General features: G+C 36.3%; 3 protein-coding genes across 3 annotated transcripts; 1 reads left to right on the plus strand and 2 right to left on the minus strand.

The window, feature by feature from the left end:
• The first annotated feature begins 697 nt into the window (after positions 1-697).
• Positions 698-4,289, plus strand: LOC111799980 (dihydrolipoyllysine-residue acetyltransferase component 4 of pyruvate dehydrogenase complex, chloroplastic). Its single transcript, XM_023683540.2, has 6 exons — positions 698-1,765; positions 1,864-2,055; positions 2,159-2,246; positions 2,351-2,421; positions 2,513-2,596; positions 3,876-4,289. Exons 1-6 carry the CDS (start codon positions 827-829, stop codon positions 3,978-3,980), a joined length of 1,479 nt encoding a protein of 492 aa, XP_023539308.2. The 5' UTR covers positions 698-826; the 3' UTR covers positions 3,981-4,289.
• Positions 4,290-4,497: 208 nt separating this feature from the next.
• LOC111800004 (ACD11 homolog protein-like) lies at positions 4,498-6,800 on the minus strand. Its single transcript, XM_023683577.2, has 4 exons — positions 6,250-6,800; positions 5,955-6,127; positions 4,913-5,058; positions 4,498-4,831 (listed from the first exon to the last, which is right to left on the minus strand). Exons 1-4 carry the CDS (start codon positions 6,442-6,444, stop codon positions 4,725-4,727), a joined length of 621 nt encoding a protein of 206 aa, XP_023539345.1. The 5' UTR covers positions 6,445-6,800; the 3' UTR covers positions 4,498-4,724.
• A 1,266-nt stretch (positions 6,801-8,066) lies between these two features.
• LOC111799989 (ubiquitin receptor RAD23d) lies at positions 8,067-15,779 on the minus strand. Its single transcript, XM_023683553.2, has 12 exons — positions 15,572-15,779; positions 12,558-12,719; positions 11,388-11,444; positions 10,671-10,747; positions 10,482-10,577; positions 10,193-10,370; positions 9,770-9,940; positions 9,564-9,632; positions 9,433-9,480; positions 9,235-9,341; positions 9,075-9,153; positions 8,067-8,537 (listed from the first exon to the last, which is right to left on the minus strand). The coding sequence occupies exons 1-12, from the start codon at positions 15,635-15,637 to the stop codon at positions 8,412-8,414; spliced, it is 1,236 nt and encodes a 411-aa protein (XP_023539321.2). The 5' UTR covers positions 15,638-15,779; the 3' UTR covers positions 8,067-8,411.
• Between the last annotated feature and the right edge of the window lie 796 nt (positions 15,780-16,575).

Below are 16,575 nucleotides of genomic sequence, written 5' to 3' on the forward strand. Positions count from 1 at the left end.
TATCAACACTATTGAGACACACTTGTGCTGTCTTTGTTCCACCCTCAAGTTCATCTAACTGACTTTCTCGTCCGACTAGACACACAAAGTGTAGCTCTAATATCAATTGTCACAGTCGTATATTTTCAACTGTGCAGCGTCATGATCTTGATATTATTCACGACAAGCATTGAAGCCTTGAGGAAAACCCAATCTCCATACTCATTTTTCGTCCATCTTTATATCTTTGTCGGATCTTAGATGAAGTTTGCCTTTGTCAATCGAAGATAACTTGTGAAATATTCAAATTCGTTTAGCCACACATGCCGCCTACGCGTGTATAACACATGAATCTTGTTAATGTACGAGGGGAGCGGTTAAACTTTCAAATTTGTGTTTAGTATGAGTTGATAGGTAGAAAATTTAACATTTAAAATTATATCAACAAAATTATTAAATTTAAAATATGTATAATAAGTCAATAAAATTTTAAAAATACAAAACGTACTCAATAATATTTAGAGATTTTTTTTTAATGTATTAAATAATTTAAAGTTTAGTAATATATTTGACGGTATTTTTAAAAAAACAAAAATTAAAATGAAATAATGGCTGAATATAGTTTTATTATTATTATTATTTAAAAATCTTCATTGAAGAAAAAAAATAAAAATAAAAATAAAAATGAAAGGTTTGAGTGAGCCAAATGGGGGCGATGGAAACATAGTTGAGAGTTAGCTCAAATCCCCAACCAACGCCTCGTCCTCTCCGCCCTCTCTCTTATACTTCTCTTCCATCTCCCACTCTTCTTCTTCGCCCTCTCTAACAGTTCGTTTTCCTTTCTCCAATGGCGTACTCGTTCCTCTCTCGAGCTGCTCTCTCCAGCAATACCACCGCCATTTCATTTTCCTTCTCTTCTTCCATCTCTTCTCCCCTCCCATGGAGCTCTTCCCGTTCATACACCTCCTTTCCCGCTAATTATCGTCGGAGGATTCCCGTCATTCAATCCAAGATCCGCGAGATTTTCATGCCTGCCCTAAGCTCCACCATGACTGAGGGAAAGATTGTTTCGTGGGTCAAATCTGAAGGGGACGTTCTATCCAAAGGAGAGAGTGTCGTCGTTGTGGAGTCTGACAAGGCGGATATGGATGTGGAGACTTTTTATGATGGAATTCTCGCTGCTATTGTTGTTGGAGAGGGTGAAACTGCCCCTGTTGGAGCTCCGATTGGTTTATTGGCCGAGACTGAAGAGGAGGTCGCTGAGGCTAAGGCTAAAGCCGCGTCAAAATCTGCGTCTGCTCCTTCGACTCCTGCTGCTGCTGTTTCTCCCTCTCCTCCGCCTCCCTCTTCTAGTCCTGCTCTGGCGACATCTCAGCCATCGCCTCCGCCGCCAATGGCTGCGTCGGATGGACCAAGGAAGACTGTGGCTACCCCTCAGGCGAAGAAGCTAGCCAAACAGCACAAGGTGGATATTGGATCGATAACAGGTACTGGTCCATTTGGTCGAATTACGCCGGCGGATGTGGAGGCCGCAGCAGGAATTGCCCCTTCCAAGCCTGCTGTAAGCAATGTGGCTTCTGAGACTGCTTCAGTGGCTGCCGCTGCTCCAACGAAAGCCACTGCAGCTCCTTCCAACTTGCCTCCTCCAGTTCCGGGCTCAACGGTTGTGCCATTCACAACAATGCAGGCGGCGGTGTCTAAGAATATGGTGGAGAGTCTCTCTGTTCCTACATTCCGAGTTGGTTATCCGGTATCCACTGATGCTCTTGATGCGCTCTATGAGAAGGTACATGAAATATTTACACGATTTAGTTGGACTTTTTGCTTCTTTTGCATCTTTTTGGAAACTATTGACCATCTAGTTGGGGTATTACAACGATTCAGGTGAAACCAAAGGGTGTCACAATGACTGCCCTCCTGGCCAAGGCTGCTGCAATGGCCCTCGCTCAGCATCCTGTTGTGAATGCAAGCTGTAAAGACGGTAAGAGCTTTACGTATAACAGCAACATAAATATTTCAGTAGCCGTGGCTATCAACGGTGGGTTGATAACTCCTGTTCTTCAGGATGCAGATAAGGCAAGTTGATTACATTGCGTATTAATGTCGTTGGATGTACAATGCCCGGATAATGATATTGTTTTTTTTGGGTTTCTTCTTATTTATTCATTATTCATTGCAGTTGGACCTCTACCTACTGTCTCAAAAATGGAAAGAATTGGTAGAGAAAGCCAGATCCAAGCAGCTTCAGCCCAATGAGTATAATTCAGGTACCAACACTTCCTTCTCTCTCTGTTCGAGTTTGCGGGCATGAGAATTTATTTGTTGTACTTAACCTATGAGACAGAGTAAAATTGAGTTATACTGCCTGTAGGAACTTTTACTCTTTCCAATCTGGGCATGTTTGGAGTGGACAGGTTCGATGCTATACTTCCTCCTGGCCAGGTGAGTAATGAGCGTTAGACTACTTATACATGGGCAATATGGTCTTGTTGGTCCCTTTGTGTTTTGTGTTGATTATTTCACACTACGTCAGGGAGCTATCATGGCCGTTGGAGCATCAAAGCCGACTGTTGTCACTGATTCTGATGGCTTTTTCAGCGTGAAAAGTAAAATGTTGGTGAGTTCTGTTTCTTCTAACATTTTGTTACGTTCTCATCTTTATTTATTATGAATGCTGAATTTAAGGTTAGTTAGGAACTGATTAAGCCAATAAGCCATCTAAGTTACACTGAACTTTATTCATGGATCATGATCAACACAATGATTCTGATTCTGTTCCAAGTTATCTACTTTAAGGGGGTTTTTTGGGGTTAAGTTTTGCAAAGGACTGTTAACAATAGTTTAGCAGAGGAATGGAAAGCGTGGGAATACGTCATGGCTATGCTTAAGTTTACACAGGAACTAATTTTATTTTCTCGAAAATGAACTACAAGTGTTTGATTGATAGTAATGAGATCTGTATCTTTTTACTATCTCATATCTACTGCTATGTTTTATATAGTAGTAACCTAGCTTGGAGAGAAAGCAGAGGGTTTTCTAGAGAAGAGGTCAGATTTGTCCTTGTATCGTCCCAGGAGGCATCACTAGTGTCCAAGGAGAAGTCATTTAGCCTCTATCATTAAGATTCCTTCTGATATTCAAGTTCCATCAAGAAGAGGGAATGCAGCATTGGCTAATAAAAGCAAGATGCTTTTCCAAGAAAGAGTGGAGTATGTGAAAGTAGGCAGGGAAAGCCACTTAACCTTTCCTTAAGTCTTCCCAAGAAAGGATTCTCTTACCCTTACGAACATCGATTTTGATCCTTTTGGCCATGACCTGCTCAAGATTGGATATATATTCCCCTAACTATTTATGATTTGAAGTAATGCTTCTTTCCTTTAACTGTGGCCAACCGGATGGAAGTGTCTTTGGTGCCCTGTCCTATTTTTCTTACTGTGATATCTTCAGTTCGGTTTGTCAGTTTTGAAGCCACTGAATTTATGATTTTATGTTGGTTGGTGAACTGAGGACCCTAAGGTGGGCCGACCAGCCTAATGTTGGTTGGCATACAACACACAGGCCTAAACCCATGTAACCACAAATTTCCACTTCTTTGTTTTTGAAAAATGGCCAACCAGACATAACATAGGCAAAAGTTTCTTGAATTGGATTGAAGGTGCAAAACTTGCCCCTCTGGACATTATTAGAGATAGCTACATTCATAATGATGTTTCATATCTCCACAATGTAGAGGCTGGTAAAATTTCTCTGTTCCTCTTATTCATTCCACAATTATTTTCTCTTGTTCTGGTGTGGTGTGCAAAGCTTCTTGTCTAGTGAATGCTGGCAGAAATTCTTTCTAGTGTATAGACGCATTCTGTGAAACTGAACTGACTGGCAAATTCTGCATTTGGCAGGTGAATGTGACCGCTGATCACCGAATAGTTTATGGTGCTGACTTGGCTGCCTTCCTTCAGACCTTCGCAAAGATAGTTGAGAATCCAGAAAGCCTGACCTTGTAGAAAGTCTTCATTTGCAAGTTTCAACATCAATTAAACTGACTGCAAGAAGAACAGGCAAAATCTTTTTTTCTTTTTGGCCACGGAATGATGTAAGTTTGAGTTAAACAGAGTCCCATCGGAATACTTTTTGTGCAGGAGCCAGGAGGTCCTATGGATACTTTATTTCGTTACACTTCAAATTTATTTTATTTCTAGAAGATTTGAAGAACAATAATGAGTTGATTTACTTTTTCTAAGTTATTGCGTACGGGAAATGTGTTGGTAGAAACTCATTGGATGAAGAAAAATTGTTTAGATGTTGGTTCTTAAGCAGCTTCTTACCTTTAAACTTGTGCCTCTCTCTTTAGATGTTTAAAGAAGTGCTTCCTGTGAATGGTTAGTAAGCACATTAGTTTATGTGAAATCATTTTCTTCCTTCCACTTATCCAAAATTCGCCATGTTTCTCTTTTGCTTTATACTCAAATTGAAAGACCTAAAAGCAGCAAGATTTATCTGATATTCGGATACAATCTGACATGTTATGAATTCAAATATCTATACACAGACAATAACACTAAACAAAATGTGTATTACAAAGAAACTTTTATGAAAGTGTTCGACATATAATGTATAATCTGTTTGAAGAGCTCCTCAAAAGGCTCTTCTTTTTTTGTTTTTTTTTTTCTCCTTACCATCTCAGTTGAGATGAGCAGCTGCTTCGACAGGATAGTGAAGAATGGGTTGCCTATGGAAGGAGGTGAAAGTCACCAGTCCAAGGTGATTTTCCTAGAAATGTAAAGATTGTCAATATATTCTATGACCGGACCGGATGCATCAATATACCTTCTCATTTTCTTCTCTGCTGATTGATCTGCAATTGTGAAAGAGGTGCTGTGAACTTATTTGTGGGCACAGACATAGTTAGCTATATAATTAGGAAGAGTAAGCATACTGGTCTCGTTGAGCTTTAGCAGGAGCTGCTCCCTCGTTGGAAGAGTATACATTCCAGCAGAAACTGCTGTTCTGACTGTCCAGCTGTGGTAGGGTGCACAAACTTGGGCATAAGCTGTTGAGGCCGCATCCCTTAACGAGTATTCACTAAAGATACAAGTGAGAAGCTAATAAGTAAGTTCATCCCTTTCTGATATTCAAATAAGTTATGGCCTCTCGGTTGTCAACCTGAGCATAGCTTAGCTGGGTTAAACATGTATCCTGACTAACTACTCTTAATTGTTAAGAATTGGCTAATTTAAGGAATGATTATGGATTTATGAGAAGGAATATCTCCATTGGTATGAGGCATTTTGGGGGAAACCCGGAGCAAAGCCGTGTGAGCTTATGCTCAAAGTCGACAATATCATACCATTGTGAAGAGTCGTGATTCCTAACATGGTACCAGAGTTATGTCCAACTTAGTCATGTCAATAGAATCCTCAAAGTGTCGAACAAAGAGTATACTTTGTTCAAGGGCTCCAGAGAAGGAGTCAAGCCTCGATTAAGAGAGAGGTTATTCAAGAGCTCCATCATAGGCCTCATGGGAGGCTCTCGAGGGAAGTAAGGAATTCTCTAGGCATGAGGTCTTTTCTGGAAGCACACTGAAAAGTCATAAGAACTTATATTCAAAGTGGACAATATCATAACACTAACGATGTTCATAACAAATTAAGATTTATTTACCCTCTGTTTGGAATAAAGAAGGTTAGAAATGATTTTCAATTTTTAATCTCGTTAGGAACTTGTTCGCTCGTTCATTTGTCCAAAAACATTCAACAAATTTTGATGAGCTTCTGAGAACCATTGACAACAAAGGAAATGATCATTCCACGCTCACTTCAGACATTAATCCTTCCAAAAAACAAAAGATCAAGGCACAGCAGATTCAAAAGGAACACAACCAACCAACCAGCAAAAGAAATGGCAGGGGCATCAAAACAAGAACACAACTCCTTCCATCTTGATTGCAGAAAGTAAGAGAAAAAGAGGCCATAACTTACTCAGTGGACATGAACTGTTCAAACAGAGCTCTAATAAGGTCCAATCCTTGTCTAACTCGACGCAGATTGCGAGAATGGCTTCCGGGTGTCTTAACTGTGTCATTTGCAACATCAGCATCAAGTATTGTAGGCACAGTCACGTGCTTCTTGGAAGCTTCCGCAAGATCGTGAACCTGAAACAACAAACCATCAAAAGGGGTTCATTCCAATTCCATTTTGCTAATTCCCAACATCTCTCATCCATTTTTAGGATAAGAAAAACGAAATAGAAGACGAAGAATTGGAGGAATATAACCTTGGAGACATACTCTAACTCAGCGAATTTGAAGGCGAGGCCAAGGGAACTGAAAAGCACAGAGACCAGAGAACAAGCATCACAGAGCATATCCAATCGGAGTTCTTCAGAGGAATCCTTCAAAGAAACCACTAATTTGGAAAGCAATTCGAAGGACTCGGCTATGGCGGTAAGAGGGGACGCAACATTGTCCATTTTTATGAGCCCTCAAAATCCACCGCCACACCCAACACCATTATACGCAAAGTCTTCACCAAGTCATCGGAAATTCCAGAGCATTGGAGACTGAGAGAAGAAAGTAACGAGAACCCAGTTCGAAATTTGGAGGTATTGAATAGAAATTCGAGTTTTCCCCCTTCGTCTTCTGTGCAGAGCAGAATGTGTAACTGAAACGGGAGATTTGAATGAATGTTCGGTTTTATTTTTACATTTATTTCGTGGGTTTGGGAAGTTGGGAAGTTCGCTACGGATGCGGTTTGTCCAACAGAAAATTGAAGATTTGAAGGGATGAACAGAGGAGAAGAGAGAGAGAAAAGAGAGAGAAAGTGGTGTATGGTGCAATCAAGGTGTGCAGTCCCACTAATTTCGCGCCATTTCAGTTGGAGAGCTTCTTCCATGGTGAATTATCAGCGGCACGTCTCACACCCCTTTTCTTTCTATCTTTCTATTTTGTTTCAATCATACAAAACTTCTAAAATTGTAACAAATCTTAAGTTTAAAATTAAAAAATAAATAAATAATTAAAGAATGCTCTACTTGACAACCATTATAAATTGTTTTAATCATATTCCTAATATTATAAAATTACGTCCATATTTGTACCGGATTGAATAGAAATAAAATACGCCCATCCAAAACTTTTGACTAAATCAATAAAAATATTGTGTTTTATACTTTCAAAGTTCTAATAATTCTTACACTTTTGAAAAAGTCTAAATAATACTCTTGAATTTTATAAAACTTTTTAAAATATACAATTATGTTTTAAAAAAATGTCCTTAAACTTTCTAAAGAGTTATAAAAAAAAAAAAAAAAAAAACTTGAGAGCTTTCAAAATTTTCATTAATTCACCTCCAAATATTTTTAAAACTAACAAAAAATATTTTGTGTATAAAAATTTAAAGAGATTAATACTACTTTCATTTAAAACATAGTTTACTAATATGAATATTTTTGAACTATTTTCTTTAAAAAAAAGTATTTTTTAATTTCTTTAATAAAAAATTTAGGTTATTAGTGAAATTTCAAAATTTAAATAGTATTTTTGAAACATTTTTGAGGTTGAAAATAAAATAAATAAATGAGATTGCTATATTTTTTTTTTATTTGCAAATATATATTTTTAGCCATATTTAATATATTATGATGGTTTATTGAAATTTATATTTTAAGGACAAATTATAGATATTTTTATTAAACTCAAATATCATCTTGAACTACAACAAAAATGATCAACAAGACTTTCACCTTTACAACCAGAATTTGAAAGTAATGAATAAAGTAATAAATCAAAGATGTAATTAAAATAAACAATAAATTAAAGATGTAATTAAGATAAACGTTAGTATAATATCGAGAGTATCAAAGTTTTTCAAAATGAGGTTAGATGATTCATTATACTCCTCAATCGAGGTTCATTAATAAAAGATTACTAGATCCAGATTTAATGACATTTTTGTAACGTTCCAGACATCTATACCTTGGAAACTCTCCAGTGTGAAATTTACAAATAATAAGACAATGACAACATAACGCATTGAATTTTCAATCACAACAGAACACGTCTGATCGATCCTTAAGCCTATAGGGAACAGTACTGACAAAATAATAGACTAAAAAGAAGTCGAATTCCAGTTGAAGTATAGAAATTACATTGACACAAGCCTCGAAGTATTGGGTTGCAAATTAAAAATAAAATAAAAATAAAAAACGCATCTTCACATCTATGTTCACAGCAAGCACAATTCACAATGTTGCCAAAGGCGAAAAGAAAGACAGAGATCGGAGGGGAGCACAACGGATAAATACAGATTCTTTTCTTTTTGTTTTGATGTTGGATTGGCTGTCTTCATATATATATATATATATATATATATATATATATATATATATATATATATGTTTTCCTTTTTGGGGTTTATTAAAATCGGCAGGAGAATGGACTAATTCTGATTACCCTCAAATTCGTGAATATGATCTAAAAGATAGTTGGCAGCCATTTCCTCGTTCTTGTTGCAGGCGAAGAAAACCTCCACTACTAGAGCTCTGTCGAAGCCCAAATCCTCAAGCTGTTTGGAAGGAAGACAGATAACCACAATATAGTTAATCATAAAAGATCTAATGAATCCCATTGCCTTTATTTTTATGTTCAAATGCAAGATTGTCTTTAATAGATTTTTTAACTTTCAATAATGTCGAAATTGATTGATGTTTTTAAAATTTCCAGATATAAAGTTGGAAGTTAAGAGTCACTTCAAACATAAAATTCAATTTTTATTTAATATATCAATTAATTTTTTAATTTTTGAATATTTCAAGGAACTACTAAACGTAAAATTGACCATTCAAGAATCAATTAAAAGTTGCTAAATCAAGAATGAACCGGTTAGACACATAATTAAAAGTTCAAAGACCAATTAGACACTTTTAGACACTTAAAGCTAGGAGAATAGATTGATGCCAAACTTAAGGGTAAAATAAACTCATAATTTAACAAACTTCACCTTATTATTTATATTAGTAAATGAAAACAAGACAAGTTCTTTTAATATCTATTAAATTCTCTCTAAACAGAAGTCATATGATGATGTATAAGGTAAACTAACCCGTTGAATGGCTTCACGCTCCTCCGGGGTTACAGTTATAGCCTGCGGCATAGCCTCAGCAAGCTGCCCAAGTATATTCCTGAACAAGTTTTTGGATATTATTATAATCCATCAACTTCCACCATTGTTTCAAAGTGAGAAGTGGGGAAAAAGGATTTACCCTTCTCCTTCAAGGGGCTCATTAATCAAGCGGAGGAAGTCAGGTTGATGATCTTGAATAAGCCTAATCAACTGAGGATTTTGTTTACCCAACTCTTGAAGCATAGGCTAAAACAAAATCAAAGAAAGGGGGCCTTTATAAAATGAAGTAATGAACCTCACGTTTAGAAAAAAGTGTCAATTGCAGTAGATGAAGAACCTGGAGTATCTGAGGATTAGCTCGCACCATTGCTCGCAAAGCTTGGAACTGAGACAAGAAAGAACACATTTTCAGAGGCGGGCATAATATGAAGTGAATCTGTCGGTTTGGGAGAAGGAGGAGAGAGAGACCTGAGGACTATTTCGTAGAAAATCAAGACTGCCGGAACCAACAGCTCCGGAAGATATATTAGGCAAACCCTGAAGTAAAAAACAAAAAATAGGTTCATAAACTTTCAAGTTTGAAAATAACCTATAAAATTTCTCGATCATTTTTTCCTAGCAAACTTGTAATATTAAAACGAACCTATCAAGTTGCTTAATTTTTCTTTTCCTACCTGAGGAAAGAGATCTAATGGATTAGCATTTGGGCCAGTTGACGTCACAGATGCAGGCTGGGCTGGCTGTGCAGGTTGGGCTGGCTGTGCAGGTTGGGCTGAAGGGTTGGTCGCTTGCACAGTAGACGGAACTCCAGCAGCAGGTGGGGCTTCAAGTTGTTCAGGTATTCCCTATATATAATAAGATAATTTTGTTCATACAATACATTCTAAATCAATTAAGCTAGCAGAGATAAAAGTATGACCATTCATAATTCATTCACTAATAAGGAACATCAAGCAATAGTAATTCCAAATTCAAGTACAATTACAAGTTCAAGGTCCACTCCTCAACTGAAAGAAAGCCTCAAAAGAGAACTTGCTAAAATATGTTGAGACGAGAATTAACAGTAGAACCGAAAAAGAATTAAAATCTGGACTTACAGAATAAAGGTAATCAACAGCCCTTTCTGGATTATTGTAAGCAGCACGAAGAGCTCGAACAACAGTGTCTCTGTCCCAAATCCCTCCGCCCATGAGAAGAATTTGTTGGATAGTGTCCTCCAAGTTACTACCAGCAACCAGGTTAGAAGCTGCTTGGCTGTAGACATCGGATTCTGCCCTGTGTTTCATAAAGTGTAATACAGGAGATTTAGAAAACTTGAAATAGAGAGAAAGGAGCCCTTGCAATGAATACGAAAAACCATCAAGGAAAGGGCAGAAAATTCCTCACAAAACAGTGGTTGCAGGAACTGCAGCTGGAGATGGAGCTGGAGCCGGAGCCAGAGCCGGAGGAGCGGGAGGAGTAGAGTCGGTAACAGTAGCAGGCCTGAAATAAGGATTATTGACATAATCGTAAATGCTCCCAGAACAATTATTCTGGAAAATGAAGTGAAAGACAAAGAAGTGAATTTAAACTCACGGTGCTGACGTTGGTAGAGGAACTTCCGACGTTGACACTGGAGTGGCAGCAGGTGCAGGGGCAGTGTTCTGTGGTGCCTGCAAGTTAGTCATATCATACTATAAATCCAATTTCTCTTTATTTCCTTTTTCACAAGAAAATTAGTCGAAAAAATAATATTTTATGGGAATAAATAACACAATTGAAGAACACTGCTTTAACTCCAAAGGATTGGCAACAGAAATCAAACATCATGAATGGTTTGTATATGATTATTTTGAGATAACATGTACAACTACTATTGTAGCATCAATATCTTTTTTTTTTAAAAAAAAAAACCATCGACTTCAGAGTATTATGAAGAAATGAAAAACCATTTTGTCAATTATATAAATACTTGAAGACAAGTTTATGCATCCACTATTTTAAGCAATATATATTAGTTTTTTGTTAATTACAGAGAATTAGAGTAACTGATAAATTCATTAAATAGTGTGAAAATGACCAACCACTTCGAGGGACAGGTACAACTATTGGCTCACGAAAGAATACAAACCACCAAAATTAAGTACTAAAAAGCTTACACAAGAATTGATATTAGCATCCAATAAACTCGGTGGAAAAAACAGAAGGGGAAAAGATGGAAAAAAGTGAATTACAACATTTAAAACATTCAAAGACACATTGGAACTGTCACCACCATTACCACTTGCCAGTAAAGCTTATAATTATGCTTACCTTCGATACTGGCGCAGCTTGTGTGGTAGAAGATGTCGCACCCGATGAACTTTTATTCTACAAACAAAAAGTAAATAAAAAAACAAAACAATCATTTGAGCAAAACAAAACAGAGATAAAAAAAAAAAGGTCATGAAGAGAAATAAACAAAAGGTTTCACACTTTAGCCCATCAATAAAAGTTGCAATATGATCTTGTACTACTAAACACATCAAGATTTTTGTCGTCACTTCAAATCAAGTGCAGACAACAGGAACAGTGCTGTGCAACTTAGTAACAAACAATACAAACGAAGGCAGAAACACTCTCTTCTGTAGTGCCGACACTTCCCAGCACTACACTACCAATTTGTAAGCCTCCATCCCAAGGCAAGGTAGTATACAGCGTTATCAAGACAACTCTCCCAATCAATAGTGGTAAACCATCTTCCCTCTTCATAAAACTAAGAGAGCAAGTACAGTCAAGGAATGAATACTACACGTTTCCTGACAAAATTTCTCTAATAATAACAAAAATAGTTGGGCATAGACACTCAAAGGGAAACACACTAACTTCTTCACAAGGCCTCAACATTCCATTAAAACGTCACCTATTTCTCTCCATCCACATCCCTCATAAAGTAGTTTAAAAGAAGACCACAAAAATATACAACCCTTATCTCGAAACAGAGGGTGGAAGAACACCTCCTTGTTTCATCCAACTAAAATTGCATCCTCACTATCACATCTTTCTAGCTTAAAAAGGAGTACCATGTGGAAACTGTGTTAAATTAAAGAAACATATCATCAATACAAAAATAAATACATTACCCCTTTCATCATATAGTTCATCTTTGACCATCAAAAGCTCTAGTTAAAGCCAAAACACACAATACATATCCAGGTGCTATTCCAGTCTCCAACATGATTGACTGAACTATAGATGTGTCATTTTAGCATATAACCTTCACTAATGTGAAGCCTGGAGGGTATTGGCTTTCACGATGCCTTTTGATGATGGCATGAGGTAATCTAACCAGTGAACTCATTGAATATCTCTTTTTGTTAAAATAAAGAATCAAGCTTTTTTCTTTGTAAGAATATTAATCTCTCATATCCCAAGAATATATTATTTACACAATCCTTCCGATCAAAAAAAAAAAAAAAAAAAAAAAAAAAAAAAAATCATTACCTTTGTTAACATTATTACAATAAAACTATTTTCGGAAACTTTATTTTCGTCCAGTGTTGTGCCGTCTTTAAGGACTTTCCCTTGATGGATAAGCATCTGCTGAGCGGCAGGGTAAACATCAGCACCCTGAACAGTTTCTATGTTTTTCTTCACATCAGCAACCTAAGAACCAACAAAAATCAATTTATTTAACATTCAAAAGGCAGAGGTATGCATGGTGGCACAACAGATAATGAAAGTTGAATACAACCATGTGCTTTTTAAAATTTACCAAAGGTGGAATATATGTATTAAACTTATTTTGTTTGTAAAATCTTGCAGTAAATGTAGGTGCCAGCATCAAACAAAGATTAACTATTTGAGCGAAAATTTACTTAATAAGCATTAAGTACCGCAAGTATTCTCTCTTCTTAAATGTTAGATGGTAGCAAGCAGTAGACATACACAATTCTGAAGCACTAACGCAAGGATCTTGAAAAATTTAGTTGTTAGTGGGGTTGGCTAATCTAATGCCCATGACTTTACATTGTGGATCTTGTAGTATTAATGCCAATTATTCTATTATGATGATGTCAATTAGGTCAGATAAAAGACTCAAATAAAATTATGTAAATATTTTAAATTTTAAATTTTACTCTGTAAAGTCTAGTCCATGATTTTAGGAGAATTTGCCATTTATTGTATATACTAATCTATAATTGAGATTAGAGGAGTTTGATATCTAACGTCTGTGCAATTCCTTTAATACAAAAAAAAAAAAAAAAAAAAAAAAGAAAACTGCTCAAATAAAATGGATAAAGAAAAATGATAGTATACATTTATACAGTTTAGTTACCAATTAAATATTTAAATTTTGACGTATTACATTTTGGCTATTAAATTAATTAGCACCATCGATGAATTCCATGATGATATTTTATCAGGGGTAACTTCCAAGCATTTCAGAATTCCAAAAAAATAAAAAATCAACATACATGGCCAACACATCTAACTTGATTGTGCCTCTGACCTAATGGGATTGGCAGCAAGTGAAAGTGACAGGCCTTACATATTTTGGAAGTTGCTTCTAAAAAAAGGAAGAAAAAATAAAAAGTAATATCCTTACATAGGCTCAACGCAGTCCCTTCATATAAAACTAAATTACCTGATTTAGACCTAATTTTTAGAATCGGCTCTATCTTGAGAATCTGAGGAGAAAATTAGAGAAATGACTTACAACAGTGTAATCACCATGCAACTAAAAGCCACGTAGAATAACAACAGTAGGACAATGGACTAAAAGCCAGCTACAAGTGTGATCAAGGTCAAATTTCGACCATGATTAGAAGCTTTACAAGAGTGCATGTTGCACGAGAAGTTATTGGCTCTTATGCATGACAGAATCCTTAGAGACGGTTGAAAGCAATTAGAACACCTAGTTGCTTCCTAAATAGTTATAACTTGTGTGGTATAGGAAAGCACTTCGGAATGGGGAGAGGTTGAAACACAAGATTAGGGCAAAGATATAAATGCTTAACCCGATAGAATGAGGAAATGGCAGAGGATTAATAATTATATTCCTGTACAAGACAGGAAATCATGGGTGGAACTTGTGGGCATTCACAAAAGTTGTCATTACTCATGACTCCCATACATACCTAATATGTAGAACCCCACTATACTGAACACAAAGGAGAAGGTTAAATGAAAATGGTTTGACAAGGTCCAAAAGAAAATTCCTCATCCAAGAGATTGCTAGATGCTAAATTACAAAGAAGGGCTTTGTTTCATGTAGAAAGAGAACTTCACCTACAGCCTTTAGGAACATATGCAAAACAAATACTTGAAAATATTAAGTAGTTCCACAAGAATGCAAAGAGGAGGAGATGAATCAGGCGCAATGCATCTGCTTATAAGGGAGGGGCTAAGGTTTCTTGCAATTCTATAATTGGAATTGCATCACTTCAGAACGTGAAACTGAAAGGATCAGTTCAATGGAAAACTACAGTAGAGATGATAAATTGCTGGGCCACATATAATTTCATCACTCAAAGTCTAATGTCGCTGAAAAACCAAAGGAGAAAAAAATAATTAGGTGAATCATTAATTTGATCACATACTTAATTGTGCTAGAATCTAGAGGAATAGGTGAGTATGGATGTTGATTGGATCAAGAAAAAGCAGTGAGACGTCTAGGTCACAGTATTAGTATATTCTTTAGAATTACAAGAACATTATGTTTATACACGATTTACAGGAATAGTATTTGAGAAGTCTAAAAGTGTATTTAACTTTATGGATCTTAGCGTTATCAAACCTTCTCAATGATGCTCCTTGTTTAAATAAACGTATGGTTGTTTTTTTTACCTTTCTTATTATTATGTAGGAATTGGTGCCTTATCCTTCCTTTCCTTACTGAATATTTGGGTTACAAATGAAATAATTCTTATCCATTCAAAGCTTCTCTCCGTAATCATTCAATCAATCGGTCTTAAGACCTGCCGTCTTTGTCTTTCTTATTGTTTCGAATTTAATACATCATTCTCAAATTACGAGCAGCGAGATCACTTCTGGTCCAAGTCCCCATAGGAAACGATGACATCAGTTGTGAAGTTAATTGTAAGTAAGCACTCAAGTATTAGATTAACTACGCAACTTAATGCTAATGACAACGCATACCAATATACACGTCCAGTAGCTACAATAAAACAAAAAACAATAAAACAAAAAGAACTACTTAATGTCCTACTAGGTAAAAAATAACAAAAGAAACGTTACAGAATTAGTGCAGTAACCACGACGAGCAAGATGCAAATTCCAAATCGCAATTCAATTCGATCGCACAACAAGCAGCAATTCAACAACTAAAACAACGAACTACCATCGCATAAACCCTAATTACATTTGAATTGGAAGTAATAAGCACAAACCGGAATCCAAAACGTAGTTAAAGAGCCTCGATTCCGAGTCACAATCTTAATGCGAACGATTTAAATGAAAAACAAAACTGAAACCGATGAAGAAAGTAAACTGACCATATCTTCAGGCTTAACTTCGATTTCGAAGTGCGAGCCCTTGAGAGTCTTGACAAAAATCTTCATCTTCAGAAATCGATCGCGGCCTTCGCGAAGATGCAAGACCACAGCAGCAGGTCCGACGCCGGATTCGAGAGAATTATGCTAATACCCTAGAGAGAGCAAAGCCTTGGAACGACGGTAACCGAAAGCGCAAGTAAAAAAAAAAGAAAGGCAGATCAGAATTCCGTGGTTTTATATAAGAGGATTATAAGCCATAATCACGCGCCATATGGCGCGTATAGAGAACGCTCTTTGAAAATCTTAATCGACGATGAGAGAAGATAGCGGGTGAGAGCGAGTGGGAGAGTTTGTGGTTATGCGTTGATGATAAAAGCTGGAAACGTTAGAAGATTTTTGCATTTTGTATCCGACGTGGCCTTCCACTTTGAACTGTGCGTTTATGAAGTCCGCTATCACCGCTTGATTCGTTGGATTGTGTTTATCTCACCTTCATTATTGGACCGGCCCGATTTATTAACCCATTTCTAACAATTTTCTCTTAAATTAAGAAAAATAAAATACTAAAATTGAGTTAAATTGAGTTAAATGTTGACAAGATAAGCTCAAATAAATCATGTCCCAGTCAACACTTCTGGTATTTTATGTACAAGCTTGAGTTGGAAGTCTGTAAGTTGTCGTCTTAGTTGTCGTGAAGATGTATGGTGTGTTATAAGCGTTTGATTAAGTCAAAATAGTTAGAGTATTTTTAAGAATTTAATTTAAATATTTTTTTAGATTTGTTTATCATATTTTTCCGATTTGTTTCAAGATTTGTGGTAAGTTTATTTGTAGGTTTATTTGTAGGGCTGTAATAGACAGTATTCAATAATATCATTCAATTGTTTATGTGATTTAGTTATGTCAAAACCTAACATTGTCATAACTCTCATTTAGTTCATAGCCCTTTCGGTTCATATTCTCATGTGATACATGGATCATCTCGATTTATATAAAGATTTGTC

Source organism: Cucurbita pepo, chromosome 1 (assembly GCF_057944985.1).
Source record: "Cucurbita pepo subsp. pepo isolate OVF chromosome 1, ASM5794498v1, whole genome shotgun sequence".
In the NCBI taxonomy this organism is placed as follows: domain Eukaryota; kingdom Viridiplantae; phylum Streptophyta; class Magnoliopsida; order Cucurbitales; family Cucurbitaceae; genus Cucurbita; species Cucurbita pepo.

Bases quoted from the DNA above. Each gene is read 5' to 3' on its own strand.
- LOC111799980 (XM_023683540.2), top strand. From the start codon at position 827: ATGGCGTACTCGTTCCTCTCTCGAGCTGCTCTCTCCAGCAATACCACC. The intron at 2,056-2,158 runs GCAAGTTGATTA...TATTCATTGCAG, and splicing joins TTCTTCAGGATGCAGATAAG to TTGGACCTCTACCTACTGTC. The intron at 2,422-2,512 runs GTGAGTAATGAG...ACACTACGTCAG, and splicing joins CTATACTTCCTCCTGGCCAG to GGAGCTATCATGGCCGTTGG.
- LOC111800004 (XM_023683577.2), bottom strand. From the start codon at position 6,444: ATGGACAATGTTGCGTCCCCTCTTACCGCCATAGCCGAGTCCTTCGAA. The intron at 6,128-6,249 runs GTTATATTCCTC...TTGTTGTTTCAG, and splicing joins AGTTAGAGTATGTCTCCAAG to GTTCACGATCTTGCGGAAGC. The intron at 4,832-4,912 runs GTATGCTTACTC...TCACAATTGCAG, and splicing joins GCTAAAGCTCAACGAGACCA to ATCAATCAGCAGAGAAGAAA.
- LOC111799989 (XM_023683553.2), bottom strand. From the start codon at position 15,637: ATGAAGATTTTTGTCAAGACTCTCAAGGGCTCGCACTTCGAAATCGAA. The intron at 11,445-12,557 runs GTAATGATTTTT...TTTTGTTTGTAG, and splicing joins TTGTAATAATGTTAACAAAG to AATAAAAGTTCATCGGGTGC. The intron at 10,371-10,481 runs GTGAGGAATTTT...TATGAAACACAG, and splicing joins GTTCCTGCAACCACTGTTTT to GGCAGAATCCGATGTCTACA.